This window comes from Cyclopterus lumpus, chromosome 21 (assembly GCF_009769545.1).
Source record: "Cyclopterus lumpus isolate fCycLum1 chromosome 21, fCycLum1.pri, whole genome shotgun sequence".
NCBI classification, from domain to species: Eukaryota; Metazoa; Chordata; class Actinopteri; order Perciformes; family Cyclopteridae; genus Cyclopterus; species Cyclopterus lumpus.
In genome coordinates, this window is record NC_046986.1 from 1,835,753 (window position 1) to 1,852,180 (window position 16,428).

A 16,428-nucleotide genomic window follows, 5' to 3' on the forward strand; every position below is an offset into this window, starting at 1 on the left:
CCTGTTGAAAGAAGCTGAGCTCTTATTCTGGATCTTATTATCTTCTTTACCGCGTAGCTTCACAATTTGTGCTGAGCCTGGTTCCCGTTCAGAACCCAGGTTCTGGTGCTGCTGAGCCTGGTTCCCGTTGAGAACCCAGGTTCTGGTGCTGCTGAGCCTGGTTCCCGTTGAGAACACAGGTTCTGGTGCTGCTGAGCCTGGTTCCCGTTGAGAACCCAGGTTCTGGTGCTGCTGAGCCTGGTTCCCGTTGAGAACACAGGTTCTGGTGCTGCTGGTTGGGGAGGTCCCTGTTCTTTGGTCTCCTGCAGAACATGGAGAACATAAATAAATCACACGACGACCTCCTGACAGTTATTCTGTGTTATCTGTAGAAGCTTGCACCATGAAATGATAACGTTAGCTAACATTAGCTCAGGGGCTTGAGGGCCGACTGAGAGCCTGAACCAGATTTAGATGAAACCTGATCCGGGTCCGATGGGCCCCAGCAGCAGTTGGTCAGGAAGACGGTCTCTAAATATAATGTCACGTGGAAGGAAATGACCGCCATGAACAAGTCGTGTTCAAGTACTCTCTTAAAATAACGATAAAATGTCAGTGACACAGTTAAAGGGACAGTGCTGATGTTTTGAAGAGGTACTCGTTACAGACTGTTTGTGTGTGTGTGTGTATATATATATATATACACACACACACGTGTATATATATACATATGTATGTATATATACACATGTATGTATATACATAGACATAACTTAATGTATATATATACACATATATACACACACACACACATATATATATATATATTATTATTATTATTATTACATTACATTTCATGTCATTTAGCTGACGCTTTTATCCAAAGCGACTTACAATCATCTTACATTCATACACTGTAGAACAGCTACAGGGAACAATTCAGGGTTAAGTGTCTTGCTCAAGGACACATCGACTAGGGCGGGGATTGAACCACCAACCCCCTGATTGAAAGACGGACCTGCTGACCACTGACCCAGTCGTATACACACCTATATACATACATATATATATATATACATATATATATATATGTGTATATGTGTGTATATATATATATATATACATACGCATATATATACATACATATATATATGTATATATATATACATACATACATACATATATAGATACACATATATATATACACACATATACACATATATGTATATATATATATACATATATATATATACATACATATATATGTATATATATATACATATATACACACACATATATATATATACATACGTATATATACACACATATATATATACATACGTATATATATATACACATATATATATACATATACAGACTGTTATAAAAGGTACTTGGTAGCAGTCATTGAGGTAAAGAGGTGAATATATGAATATATTACATATATTCTGGTGCTGGTCCCCGTCTGCGAGCAGCTGGCGGTGCGTTCGAGGTCGGTTCCTCGTGTTGGTAAATGTTGCTCAGGTGTTGACAGGTAACTTCACTGATCAAACACTCGTTTTCACTTTAAACTGTGTATTAACTTAATATACTTAAATAATACAGCCTTTATACAGAGTCTATACGATGTATTCATGTTTAATAAAAGAGTTATTGATGCTTCATAGCCCAGTTAAGAGACATTCATTATACTTTATTATATAACATTTCTTTGTCCGGTGTTTATTCTGTTCGGTAAAAATACTGATAGTTAAGATTAATAAGTTATTAATAAGTGAACGAAGGTCATCAACTCAAAAGTTGGAAATATTAGTTTATTAGTGAATTACATATTTATTAATGTTACATTCATTTTTATTTAAGACGTTTAAAATGTTAACAATGAATATATAAAAACGACCCTTTAGGGAGAGACGCAGAAACATGTTTATAAATAAACAAACTGGATAACGCCGCCTGCTCTGTTTACATTCATGTACAACTCTCGTACACAAAATAAAAGAATCCTACATATCTTTGAACTACTATTCAGCTTCTAGTTTAAGATTCAAGATTTTAAATGCAAATATTTGTGTTTATTGTTTCACTGAGAAACAAGAAAGCGCTGATGGGTCTTTAAAGTTTGTGATATTTATACATAATTAAATACATAAAGTAAACACAGTACCTGAGACACATTCATGGAGATCAGGACGTTTCCCCGCTGACACTGTGGAGAGAAAACTCAGCTGAGAGACACAGAGAAGGGGGGGGGAGAGAGAGAGAGAGAGAGAGAGAGAGAGAGAGAGCTGGTAAAAATAGCTGTGTGGCTTCCAGTTGGATTATCAGTCTGCTGAATGGTGAAAACATCTCATCACAGATTCACTTTGCAGTATTCAGTTGTAGAAAGTACTTGTGTTGAAGTAGAAGTATTTCCATTTGATCCGTCAGCGCCTCCCGCAGGCTGCACACGGCGTTACAACAGAACAACAACCTCGTCAAAACTTTGGTTTTTATTGAGCTTCACACACAACACACACAACTGACCTCTGACCTTTACCTGAGCCAGACTAGAGGATCATGGGAAGCCAAGTGTGTCACGACAGAATAGAAATACAAAACAATAAATAACTCACTGACCTTCAAACTGGCTCATAACTTTAATAACTGATCAACACCCGACCATTCATGTTCCGGTCTGTAAAGTTAAACTAAACATGTAAAGTTTAAAACGTCTGTAAAGTTAAACTAAACTTGTAAAGTTTAAAACGTCTGTAAAGTTAAACTAAACATGTAAAGTTTTAAACATCTGTAAAGTTAAACTAAACTTGTAAAGTTTAAAACGTCTGTAAAGTTAAACTAAACATGTAAAGTTTAAAACGTATGTAAAGTTGAACTAAACATGTAAAGTTTTAAACATCTGTAAAGTTAAACTAAACTTGTAAAGTTTAAAACGTCTGTAAAGTTAAACTAAACTTGTAAAGTTTAAAACGTCTGTAAAGTTAAACTAAACTTGTAAAGTTTAAAACGTCTGTAAAGTTAAACTAAACTTGTAAAGTTTAAAACGTCTGTAAAGTTAAACTAAACATGTAAAGTTTAAAACGTCTGTAAAGTTAAACTAAACTTGTAAAGTTTAAAACGTCTGTAAAGTTGAACTAAACATTTAAAGTTTAAAACGTCTGTAAAGTTGAACTAAACATGTAAAGTTTAAAACGTCTGTAAAGTTGAACTAAACATGTAAAGTTTAAAACGTCTGTAAAGTTGAACTAAACATGTAAAGTTTAAAACGTCTGTAAAGTTGAACTAAACATGTAAAGATTAAAACGTCTGTAAAGTTGAACTAAACATGTACAGAAGTTTAATGTGACGTTCAGGGTCTTCAGATTATTTGAGGACACGGTCCTGCTGGAGGTACTTTGTATTAAACGCCAGTAAACTCATGTAACAAACACATAAACAATATTTACATCACATCTCAGGTCTCTTCACAATCGAGAGTTTTGTTCATTTGGTCCGGAGAAATACTGAAACCTCAGTTTAGTGTTTTTAGTATTCAGGCGTTACGATTGGCTGAGGGACATCTTAAGCTCCTCCTCCCTCAGGCTGCGGTCCAATCGCTGCGTCTCAGACTCCAGGACGGACGGGATTGGACAGTGCGTGACGGCGGCCAGCGAATCGGTGAGGTCGTGTCTCAGAGAGAGCAGCCATTGGCTGTTCCTGAAGGACTGCTGGATGAACTCCGCCCTCTGCTGATGATCGGTAGCCAATGAGAGACGCAGCTGACTCACCTGAGGGGAGGAGACACGGTGACATCATCAGCATCCACCTGACAAACCCAAACACCCAACACTCTTCTTCTGTGGTGCTCCCACCTGGTCCTCCAGCTCCCTCACTCTGCTCCTCAGGTATCCGACTTCTGTGGTGTCAGCAGACTCCTAAACACACACCACAGCGTTACACACAAACACACACTGATGTACACCTGTCTGAGTGTGTGTGTCTCACCTGAGATCTGCTGCTGTCAGTCTGCTGTTGTCTGAACCTAGAACGCTCCGCCTCCACCTAAAACACACAAACAACAACACACCATCTCAGTGTGTGTACCTGTCTCAGAGTGTGTGTACCTGTCTCAGAGTGTGTACCTGTCTCAGAGTGTGTACCTGTCTCAGAGTGTGTGTACCTGTCTCAGTGTGTGTGTACCTGTCTCAGAGTGTGTACCTGTCTCAGAGTGTGTACCTGTCTCAGAGTGTGTGTACCTGTCTCAGAGTGTGTGTACCTGTCTCAGAGTGTGTGTACCTGTCTCAGTGTGTGTGTACCTGTCTCAGAGTGTGTACCTGTCTCAGAGTGTGTGTTCCTATCTCAGAGTGTGTGTACCTGTCTCAGTGTGTGTGTACCTGTCTCAGAGTGTGTGTACCTGTCTCAGAGTGTGTACCTGTCTCAGAGTGTGTACCTGTCTCAGAGTGTGTGTACCTGTCTCAGAGTGTGTACCTGTCTCAGTGTGTGTGTACCTGTCTCAGAGTGTGTGTACCTGTCTCAGAGTGTGTACCTGTCTCAGAGTGTGTGTACCTGTCTCAGAGTGTGTGTACCTGTCTCAGAGTGTGTGTACCTGTCTCAAAGTGTCTCTCAGTGAGTTTCTGTCTTTCTTCAGTTTGTCTTTCTGATTTTCCAGATGAGAGTTCTTCTTGTTCAGTCGTTTCTGTTCCAGCTCCAGTTCAGCCACCAGATGCTGCAGCACGAGCAGCCTGCCCCCCACAGCCTACACACACACACACACACACACACACACACACACACACACACACACACACACACACACACACACACACACACACACACACACACACACACACACACACACACACACACACACACACACACACACACACACACATTGTTCTTTATCTCTCACAATGAAACCAAACTGACAAATGAACCGACCAATCAGAGACTCACTTACCTCGTCAGCGTTAGGCTCCGCCCCCAGGCTCTGCTCCCGTTGGTGGGCTGTCTCCCTGTAGCCAATCATAGCTGCCTCTGTTCGCTCCAAAGCCAATCGGACACGATCCCTGTCTTTCTCCAGCTCGTCTGTCCTCTGAGTCAGAAAGTAGACCTGAAAAAAAACAACAACAACAACATAACAATACAGTCTGTGTAAATGGAATGCTACATGTTTTACACTGAAGGATGACAGTTTTAGTATTAGTACTCTCACTGTAACAGAGTATTTGAACAGTGTGGTATTAGTACTCTCACTGAAGTAATCTTTACTACAGAGAGTTAAATCACGTGTGTACCTCAGCTTCTCTTTGCCTCAGTAACCTCCTGATCTCCTCTTTCTCCTGCTGCAGTGAGGAGATCTGCTCCTCCTCCTCCTCCTCCTCATCCTCAGGAAACAATAAACATTTAAATGTGATGACCTTTCATCAGTGTGTCCTCTTTCCATCAATAATTTTACAGTAAAGACACATTACCTCTCCTCCTCCTCCTCCTCCTCCTATCTCCTTGTTGTTTGTCTCTTGGTCTCTGCTCCTCCATCCATCCATCTCCTCTCTCTGAGGCTTCTCCGCCTCCATCCTCACCTCCTCCAGCCTTGACCTCCTCTCAGTCTCCTCCTCGCGCTCCCTCAGCCTCTGGATTTCTTTCGACAAAGCTTTCAGCTTCACCTCCTGCTCCTCCTCCACCTGTTCCACTCTGCTCCTCCACCTCTCCTGGGCCTCCCTGCTGTGCTCCTCTGCCTTGTCCTTCGCCTGCCGGGCCTCCTCCAGCTCCTCCATCATCTCTCTCCTCCTCCTCTCCAGGGCCTTGGCTCTAGCCCTCAGCTCCTCCACCTCTCCTCTCTCCATCTCCGCCTCCTCCCTGACCCTCTGCACCTCCTCCTTCAGGGCGCTCCTAAGACGCTTGTCCTCCGTGTGGCTCTCCTGCATGATGAATATTTAAAGGAAAACTTGATTATTCATTTGTGTTCAGTACAGAGCTGAAGTCTGGTGTGTTAGCTTAGCTTAGCATGAAGACTGTAAACGGAGGGAAACTGCTAGCCTGGCTCAGATCCAGCAGAGGAGGAGAGGAACCGAGTACATTTACTACAGTAGTCTGTTGAAGTATATTTGAGGTACTTGTACTTAACTTGAGTATTTTCATTATTTTACTACATCTCAGAGAGAAATATTGTACTTTTTACTGCATTTATCTGACGATTTCTCTACTTCAGATTCACATTTAACAAAAATATTATGTGCGGGACAAACTTTCAGTCCATATCTTGAATATCTTATATATCTCTCATATTGTCAAGTCTCATCTCGTCAAGTCTCATCTCGTCATGTCTCATCTCTTCAAGTCTCATCTCGTCATGTCTCATCTCTTCAAGTCTCATCTCGTCAAGTCTCATCTCGTCAAGTCTCATCTCATCATGTCTCATCTCATCATGTCTCATCTCGTCATGTCTCATCTCTTCAAGTCTCATCTCTTCAAGTCTTATCTCGTCAAGTCTCATCTCGTCAAGTCTCATCTCTTCAAGTCTCATCTCGTCAAGTCTCATCTCTTCAAGTCTCATCTCTTCAAGTCTCATCTCGTCAAGTCTCATCTCATCATGTCTCATCTCTTCATGTCTCATCTCGTCATGTCTCATCTCTTCAAGTCTCATCTCGTCAAGTCTCATCTCGTCAAGTCTCATCTCATCATGTCTCATCTCTTCAAGTCTCATCTCGTCATGTCTCATCTCTTCAAGTCTCATCTCTTCAAGTCTCATCTCTTCAAGTCTCATCTCGTCAAGTCTCATCTCGTCATGTCTCATCTCTTCAAGTCTCATCTCGTCAAGTCTCATCTCGTCAAGTCTCATCTCTTCAAGTCTCATCTCGTCAAGTCTCATCTCTTCAAGTCTCATCTCGTCAAGTCTCTTCAAGTCAAGTCTCATCTCGTCAAGTCTCATCTCGTCAAGTCTCATCCCATCAAGTCTCTTCAAGTCAAGTCTCATCTCGTCAAGTCTCATCTTTTCAAGTCTAATCTCGTCAAGTCTCATTTCTTCAAGTCTCATCTCGTCATGTCTCATCTCTTCAAGTCTAATCTCGTCAAGTCTCATTTCTTCAAGTCTCATCTCTTCAAGTCTCATCTCGTCATGTCTCATCTCTTCAAGTCTCATCTCTTCAAGTCTCATCTCTTCAAGTCTCATCTCTTCATGTCTCATCTCGTCATGTCTCATCTCTTCAAGTCTCATCTCTTCAAGTCTCATCTCTTCAAGTCTCATCTCATCAAGTCTCATCTCATCAAGTCTCATCTCTTCATGTCTCATCATGTCTCGTCTCGTCATGTCTCATCTCGTCATGTCTCATCTCTTCAAGTCTCATCTCTTCAAGTCTTATCTCATCATGTCTCATCTCTTCAAGTCTCATCTCTTCAAGTCTCATCTCTCATCTCTTCAAGTCTCATCTCTTCAAGTCTCATCTCGTCATGTCTCATCTCGTCATGTCTCATCTCGTCATGTCTCATCATGTCTCATCTCTTCAAGTCTCATCTCTTCATGTCTCATCATGTCTCATCTCATCAAGTCTCATCTCGTCATGTCTCATCTCATCATGTCTCATCTCTTCAAGTCTCATCTCATCATGTCTCATCTCTTCAAGTCTCATCTCTTCAAGTCTCATCTCATCATGTCTCATCTCTTCATGTCTCATCTCATCATGTCTCATCTCTTAATGTCTCATCTCTTCAAGTCTCATCTCTTCAAGTCTCATCTCTTCATGTCTCATCTCTTCAAGTCTCATCTCTTCAAGTCTCATCTCATCATGTCTCATCTCTTCATGTCTCATCTCATCATGTCTCATCTCTTCAAGTCTCATCTCTTCAAGTCTCATCTCTTCATGTCTCATCTCATCATGTCTCATCTCTTCATGTCTCATCTCTTCAAGTCTCATCTCTTCAAGTCTCATCTCATCATGTCTCATCTCTTCAAGTCTCATCTCGTCAAGTCTCATCTCGTCATGTCTCATCTCGTCATGTCTCATCTCTTCAAGTCTCATCTCTTCAAGTCTCATCTCTTCAAGTCTCATCTCATCAAGTCTCATCTCGTCATGTCTCATCTCGTCATGTCTCATCTCTTCAAGTCTCATCTCTTCAAGTCTCATCTCTTCAAGTCTCATCTCGTCATGTCTCATCTCTTCATGTCTCATCATGTCTCGTCTCATCATGTCTCATCTCGTCATGTCTCATCTCGTCATGTCTCATCTCTTCAAGTCTCATCTCTTCAAGTCTCATCTCGTCATGTCTCATCTCATCATGTCTCATCTCATCATGTCTCATCTCTTCAAGTCTCATCATGTCTCATCTCATCAAGTCTCATCTCGTCATGTCTCATCTCATCATGTCTCATCTCTTCAAGTCTCATCTCATCATGTCTCATCTCTTCAAGTCTCATCTCTTCAAGTCTCATCTCTTCAAGTCTCATCTCTTCAAGTCTCATCTCATCATGTCTCATCTCTTCAAGTCTCATCTCATCATGTCTCATCTCTTCAAGTCTCATCTCTTCAAGTCTCATCTCTTCAAGTCTCATCTCATCAAGTCTCATCTCTTCATGTCTCATCTCTTCATGTCTCATCTCTTCATGTCTCATCTCATCATGTCTCATCTCATCATGTCTCATCTCTTCAAGTCTCATCTCGTCATGTCTCATCTCATCATGTCTCATCTCTTCAAGTCTCATCTCGTCATGTCTCATCTCTTCAAGTCTCATCTCTTCAAGTCTCATCTCATCATGTCTCATCTCTTCATGTCTCATCTCTTCATGTCTCATCTCTTCATGTCTCATCTCATCATGTCTCATCTCATCATGTCTCATCTCTTCAAGTCTCATCTCGTCATGTCTCATCTCATCATGTCTCATCTCTTCAAGTCTCATCTCGTCATGTCTCATCTCTTCAAGTCTCATCTCTTCAAGTCTCATCTCATCATGTCTCATCTCTTCAAGTCTCATCTCTTCATGTCTCATCTCATCATGTCTCATCTCTTCAAGTCTCATCTCTTCATGTCTCATCTCATCATGTCTCATCTCTTCAAGTCTCATCTCTTCATGTCTCATCTCATCATGTCTCATCTCTTCAAGTCTCATCTCTTCAAGTCTCATCTCTTCATGTCTCATCTCATCATGTCTCATCTCTTCATGTCTCATCTCATCATGTCTCATCTCTTCAAGTCTCATCTCTTCAAGTCTCATCTCTTCATGTCTCATCTCATCATGTCTCATCTCATCATGTCTCATCTCTTCATGTCTCATCTCTTCAAGTCTCATCTCTTCAAGTCTCATCTCATCATGTCTCATCTCTTCAAGTCTCATCTCGTCAAGTCTCATCTCGTCATGTCTCATCTCGTCATGTCTCATCTCTTCAAGTCTCATCTCTTCAAGTCTCATCTCTTCAAGTCTCATCTCATCAAGTCTCATCTCGTCATGTCTCATCTCGTCATGTCTCATCTCTTCAAGTCTCATCTCTTCAAGTCTCATCTCTTCAAGTCTCATCTCGTCATGTCTCATCTCTTCATGTCTCATCATGTCTCGTCTCATCATGTCTCATCTCGTCATGTCTCATCTCGTCATGTCTCATCTCTTCAAGTCTCATCTCTTCAAGTCTCATCTCGTCATGTCTCATCTCATCATGTCTCATCTCATCATGTCTCATCTCTTCAAGTCTCATCATGTCTCATCTCATCAAGTCTCATCTCGTCATGTCTCATCTCATCATGTCTCATCTCTTCAAGTCTCATCTCATCATGTCTCATCTCTTCAAGTCTCATCTCTTCAAGTCTCATCTCTTCAAGTCTCATCTCATCAAGTCTCATCTCTTCATGTCTCATCTCATCATGTCTCATCTCTTCATGTCTCATCTCTTCATGTCTCATCTCATCATGTCTCATCTCATCATGTCTCATCTCTTCAAGTCTCATCTCGTCATGTCTCATCTCATCATGTCTCATCTCTTCAAGTCTCATCTCGTCATGTCTCATCTCTTCAAGTCTCATCTCTTCAAGTCTCATCTCATCATGTCTCATCTCTTCATGTCTCATCTCTTCATGTCTCATCTCTTCATGTCTCATCTCATCATGTCTCATCTCATCATGTCTCATCTCTTCAAGTCTCATCTCGTCATGTCTCATCTCATCATGTCTCATCTCTTCAAGTCTCATCTCGTCATGTCTCATCTCTTCAAGTCTCATCTCTTCAAGTCTCATCTCTTCATGTCTCATCATGTCTCATCTCTTCAAGTCTCATCTCATCATGTCTCATCTCTTCAAGTCTCATCTCTTCATGTCTCATCTCATCATGTCTCATCTCTTCAAGTCTCATCTCTTCATGTCTCATCTCATCATGTCTCATCTCTTCAAGTCTCATCTCTTCAAGTCTCATCTCTTCAAGTCTCATCTCTTCAAGTCTCATCTCTTCATGTCTCATCTCTTCAAGTCTCATCTCTTCAAGTCTCATCTCGTCATCTCTTATTATATTTTAGTGCAGCCTGCATCACTGGAAACTGAAGTGAGTTTCTAGTATTTATTGAAGTACTAATACTACAGACTTTACTTGAGTAAGGAGCTCATATCAGAGCTGCAACACAGCAGTTAAAGCAGAGCCGTTTTCATCACTGAGACCAGCAGGAGGCGCTGTACCTGCAGGAGGAGCTTCAGCTTGGTCACGTCCTGCAGTGCCACCCTCAGACTCTCCTTCATCTGCTCCTTCTCCTCCTTCACCTCCTGGAGCGCCACCCTCAGACTCTCCTTCTCCTCCTCCTTCACTCGCTCTCTGTTCTGACTCACATTAGACACCTGAAGCACAAAGATAATAGTGTTGTTAATAATAAATGTCAACGTATATTTATATATAATAATATTATATATATATATATATATACAATAATAATAATATATATATATATGGTGCACTCTTCCTGTTTCCTGCTGTGTGACTGTACCTGACTCTGCAGGGAGCTCAGGTTCACCTCCATGCTCTGCTGCACTTCTTTCAGTTCCTCCTGGGCCTCCTCCCTCCTCCTCTGCTCCTTCTGCATCTCCTCTCTGAGAGCAGTCACCTCCTTCTCTGTCCTCATTAATGTCTCTTGTACATACTCCTTCTCCTTCTGTTCCTTCTGCACCTCCTCTCTGAGAGCAGTCACCTCCTTCTCTGTCCTCATTAATGTCTCTTGTACATACTCCTTCTCCTTCTGCACCTCCTCTCTGAGAGCAGTCACCTCCTTCTCGTTCCTCATTAATGTCTCTTGTACATACTCCTTCTCCTTGTGCTCCTTCTGCACCTCCTCTTTGAGAGCAGTCACCTCCTTCTCGTTCCTCAATAATGTCTCTTGTACATACTCCTTCTCCTTCTGCTCCTTCTGCACCTCCTCTCTGAGAGCAGTCACCTCTTTCTCGTTCCTCATTAATGTGTCTTGTACATACTCCTCCTCCTTCTGCACCTCCTCTCTGAGAGCAGTCACCTCCTTCTCGGTCCTCATTAATGTCTCTTGTACATACTCCTTCTCCTTCTGTTCCTTCTGCACCTCCTCTTTGAGAGCAGTCACCTCCTTCTCGTTCCTCATTAATGTCTCTTGTACATACTCCTTCTCCTTGTGCTCCTTCTGCACCTCCTCTCTGAGAGCAGTCACCTCCTTCTCTGCCCTCATTAATGTCTCTTGTACATACTCCTTCTCCTTCTGCACCTCCTCTTTGAGAGCAGTCACCTCCTTCTCGTTCCTCATTAATGTCTCTTGTACATACTCCTTCTCCTTCTGTTCCTTCTGCACCTCCTCTTTGAGAGCAGTCACCTCCTTCTCGTTCCTCATTAATGTCTCTTGTACATACTCCTTCTCCTTCTGTTCCTTCTGCACCTCCTCTTTGAGAGCAGTCACCTCCTTCTCGTTCCTCATTAATGTCTCTTGTACATACTCCTTCTCCTTGTGCTCCTTCTGCACCTCCTCTCTGAGAGCAGTCACCTCCTTCTCTGCCCTCATTAATGTCTCTTGTACATACTCCTTCTCCTTCTGCACCTCCTCTTTGAGAGCAGTCACCTCCTTCTCGTTCCTCATTAATGTCTCTTGTACATACTCCTTCTCCTTCTGTTCCTTCTGCACCTCCTCTTTGAGAGCAGTCACCTCCTTCTCGTTCCTCATTAATGTCTCTTGTACATACTCCTTCTCCTTCTGTTCCTTCTGCACCTCCTCTTTGAGAGCAGTCACCTCCTTCTCGTTCCTCATTAATGTCTCTTGTACATACTCCTTCTCCTTCTGTTCCTTCTGCACCTCCTCTCTGAGAGCAGTCACCTCCTTCTCGGTCCTCATTAATGTCTCTTGTACATACTCCTTCTCCTTCTGTTCCTTCTGCACCTCCTCTCTGAGAGCAGTCACCTCCTTCTCGTTCCTCATTAATGTCTCTTGTACATACTCCTTCTCCTTCTGTTCCTTCTGCACCTCCTCTTTGAGAGCAGTCACCTCCTTCTCTGTCCTCATTAACATCTCTTGTACATACTCCTTCTCCTTCTGCACCTCCTCTCTGAGAGCAGTCACCTCCTTCTGTGTCCTCATTAATGTCTCTTGTACATACTCCTTCTCCTTCTGTTCCTTCTGCACCTCCTCTCTGAGAGCAGTCACCTCCTTCTCGTTCCTCATTAATGTCTCTTGTACATACTCCTTCTCCTTGTGCTCCTTCTGCACCTCCTCTTTGAGAGCAGTCACCTCCTTCTCGTTCCTCATTAATGTCTCTTGTACATACTCCTTCTCCTTGTGCTCCTTCTGCACCTCCTCTTTGAGAGCAGTCACCTCCTTCTCGTTCCTCAATAATGTCTCTTGTACATACTCCTTCTCCTTCTGTTCCTTCTGCACCTCCTCTCTGAGAGCAGTCACCTCCTTCTCGTTCCTCATTAATGTCTCTTGTACATACTCCTTCATCTTCTGTTCCTTCTGCACCTCCTCTTTGAGAGCAGTCACCTCCTTCTCGTTCCTCAATAATGTGTCTTGTACATACTCCTTCTCCTTCTGCACCTCCTCTCTGAGAGCAGTCACCTCCTTCTTGTTCCTCATTAATGTCTCTTGTACATACTCCTTCTCCTTCTGTTCCTTCTGCACCTCCTCTCTGAGAGCAGTCACCTCCTTCTGTGTCCTCAAAAATGTCTCTTGTACATACTCCTTCATCTTCTGTTCCTTCTGCACCTCCTCTTTGAGAACAGTCACCTCCTTCTCGTTCCTCAATAATGTGTCTTGTACATACTCCTTCTCCTTCTGCACCTCCTCTCTGAGAGCAGTCACCTCCTTCTCGTTCCTCATTAACGTGTCTTGTACATACTCCTTCTCCTTCTGCTCCTTCTGCACCTCCTCTCTGAGCGATGTCATGTCTTCTCTTCTCTTCATCAGCTCCTCCTGGGCCTCCTTCTTCTCCCATTGTTCTCTTTTCACCTCCTCTCTTAGCGCTACCACCACCTTTCCAGCCCTCCTCAGCTCCTCCTGGGCCTCCTCCTCCCTCCTTTGTTCCCTTTGTACCGCCTCTTTGAGGGTTGTCATCTCTTCCTGGATCTCCTTTTTCTTCTTTTCTTCCTTCTGCACCTCCTGTCTGAGAGATTTCACCTCCCTCTCGCTTCTCCACAGTCTCGCCTTCTCCTCCTCTAGCTCTCTCGTTCTGGACCTCTCTCTTTCCTCCAAAAGGAGGTGCTGACTTCTCTCGGCTTCCACCAATCTCCCTCGCTCCTCTTTCAGGTCCTCCTCTAGCCTCCTCTTCTCCTCCTCTGTCCTCCTCAGATCCTCTCTTTTCTCCCGCACCTCCATCTCCATCTCCTCTAATCTGTCATCCAACCTCCTCTTCTCCTCCCTTGCTCTCCATAGGGCCTCCCTCTCTTCCTCCCGCTCCTCCTCCACCTCTCTCACTTTCTCCTCGAGGCTATTCTTCTCCTCCTCCATCTCTAACAGCTTGTTGTCCAGCCTTCTCCTCCTCTCCGTCTCAATTCTCCTCAGCGCCTCCCTCTCTCTCCCGTCCTCCTCCATCTCCTCCAGCGTAGCTCGTAGGTGCTGCGCCTCCTCCTCTCGCTCCTTCAGGATACGGTTGAACTTTGCCACCTCCTTCGAGCTTCGCTCAGCCTCCTCCCTCGACTCTTTCACCTCCTCCTCCAGCCTGTCGCAGGCCTCCTCCCTCTCTCCGGCTCTCCTCTTCGCTCCCTCGCCTTCGGCCCGGGCTTCCTGCAGCTCCCTGGCCTGGGAGGAGATGGTGACATCCTTTTCTCCTCCCTCCCTCCTCTCTTTCCTGAGGAGCGCCGAGGTTTCTTTCAGCAGCGCCTCCTGCTGCTCCTCCCTCCCTGCGCTCTGCTTCAGCTTGTCGTTCGCCTCCCTCCGCTCCCTTTCTCCCTCCTCCTTCTGTTCCACAGCCAACCTCAGCTGCTCCTTCAGCTCCTCCACCTCCTCCTCCCTCTCCCTCACGGCGCTCATCTGTCGCTCCAGGCTGCGCTCCCTCCGCTCGACCTGCTCCTTCACCTCCTCGCACTCCTCCTTGGCCACACTCAGCCTCACCCTCAGCAGCTCCACCTCCTCCTCTGCTCTCCTCCTCCTCTCCTCCTCCTCTCCGTCATGCAGTCTCTTCCTCTGTCTTTTCTCCTCCTGCAGTGCAGATGTTTCTTTTCTCAGTCTGTTGATCTCCTCGTCCACCTCCTCCACCCTCCTCCTGCATCTTTTCACCTCCTCCGCTTCACTCCTCAACCGCTCCATCTCTTCCTCCCTCTCCTCCCTCTCTCTTTCTAATCTTTCCATCCGGTCGCAGAGCGCCTCGACCTCCTCCTCTCTTTTCACCTCCCCTTCTCTCAGCCTGACGTCTGTCCTCTTCACCTCCTCCCTCAGCCTCTCCACCTCCTTCTGTCTGTCTCGCTCCTCCTCCATCAGCCCCTCTATGCGCCTCCTCAGTGCCTCCACCTCTCCGTCCCTCATCCCCAGCTCCTCGCTCAGATCCTCCCTCTCTCTCTGCCAGGCCTCAGTCTCCTTTTCCTCATCCCATCTCCTCCTCCTCTTCAGGTCTTCCACCTCCTCCGTCAGCCTCTCAGTCTCTTCCTTCAGAGCCTCCTTTTCCTCTTCACTCCTCTTCCTCTCCTCTTCCCTCATCTCCTCCTCCTTTTCTCTCCTGGTAGTCGTTCTCTCCAGCTCTCCTCGTAGACACTCGATCTCCCCTTCAGAATAAAAGCACAAAAAACTGCTAATACTACAGATTCTACAATAATACTACTAATAGTATTACTACTACTACTACTACTACTACTACTACTACTACTACTATAAATACTACTTATACTTCAATAAATACTACTACTATAAATACTGATATAGATACTACAATAATTACTATTGATACTAGTACAATAAATACTACTGATATTATTATTACTACTATAAATAGTACCGATACTATTACTACTACTATAAATGCTACTGGTACTATTGCTATAAATACCACAGATACTACTTTTATATAAAGACTATTGCTACTTCTGATACTACTACTACTACGAATACTACCATTGTTATATTTCTGACCCGCCCTCCTAACCAGCCAATCAGAGGAGAGGAGGGCGGGTCACGTCATCAGTAGTAAAAAACGACTAAATCATTATAGATGACGCAAAGATGTTTGTTTGACATCAATCATGTTCAGCGTGATGACGATGAAGATGATGAAGATGATGATGATGAAGAAGAGGCCTCACTGACCCTGTAGAGCTGCTTTGACCTGCTGCACCGTGACGACATGAGTGGTCAGCTGACTTCTGTCCATCTCCGACTGTGAGAGCTGCTTCTGCTGCTGATGGAGCTGCTGCTGGAGAGCCTCCGCCACACACCTGAGAGGTACAAGTACACACCATGTACTGCCTGAGAGGTACAAGGACACACCATGTACTGCCTGAGAGGTACAAGTACACACAATGTACTGCCTAAGAGGTACAAGTACACACAATGTACTGCCTAAGAGGTACAAGTACACACAATGTACTGCCTGAGAGGTACAAGGACACACAATGTACTGCCTGAGAGGTACAAGGACACACAATGTACTGCCTGAGAGGTACAAGTACACACAATGTACTGCCTGAGAGGTACAAGTACACACAATGTACTGCCTGAGAGGTACAAGGACACACCATGTACTGCCTGAGAGGTACAAGTACACACAATGTACTGCCTGAGAGGTACAAGGACACACCATGTACTGCCTGAGAGGTACAAGTACACACAATGTACTGCCTAAGAGGTACAAGTACACACAATGTACTGCCTAAGAGGTACAAGTACACACAATGTACTGCCTGAGAGGTACAAGGACACACAATGTACTGCCTGAGAGGTACAAGGACACACAATGTACTGCCTGAGAGGTACAAGTACACACAATGTACTGCCTGAGAGGTACAAGTACACACAATGTACTGCCTAAGAGGTACAAGTACACGCAATGTACTGCCTGAGAGGTACAAGGACA

General features: G+C 44.1%; 1 protein-coding gene across 1 annotated transcript in view; it reads right to left on the minus strand.

Annotated features, from left to right (window-relative positions):
* Window positions 1-2,453: 2,453 nt before the first annotated feature.
* The window catches only part of si:dkey-230p4.1 (trichohyalin), a 32,369-nt gene continuing 18,394 nt past the window's right edge, over window positions 2,454-16,428 (minus strand). Inside the window, exons 20-30 of the mRNA XM_034561710.1 lie at window positions 15,663-15,790; window positions 13,842-15,124; window positions 10,908-13,775; window positions 10,606-10,761; window positions 5,430-5,876; window positions 5,253-5,342; window positions 4,916-5,068; window positions 4,565-4,714; window positions 3,964-4,020; window positions 3,831-3,893; window positions 2,454-3,746 (exon numbers count right to left, since the gene is read on the minus strand). Of these exons, the coding sequence (XP_034417601.1) occupies window positions 3,519-3,746; window positions 3,831-3,893; window positions 3,964-4,020; window positions 4,565-4,714; window positions 4,916-5,068; window positions 5,253-5,342; window positions 5,430-5,876; window positions 10,606-10,761; window positions 10,908-13,775; window positions 13,842-15,124; window positions 15,663-15,790 (5,623 nt within the window). The 3' untranslated portion in view covers window positions 2,454-3,518. The remainder of the gene's footprint in view (window positions 3,747-3,830; window positions 3,894-3,963; window positions 4,021-4,564; window positions 4,715-4,915; window positions 5,069-5,252; window positions 5,343-5,429; window positions 5,877-10,605; window positions 10,762-10,907; window positions 13,776-13,841; window positions 15,125-15,662; window positions 15,791-16,428) is intronic.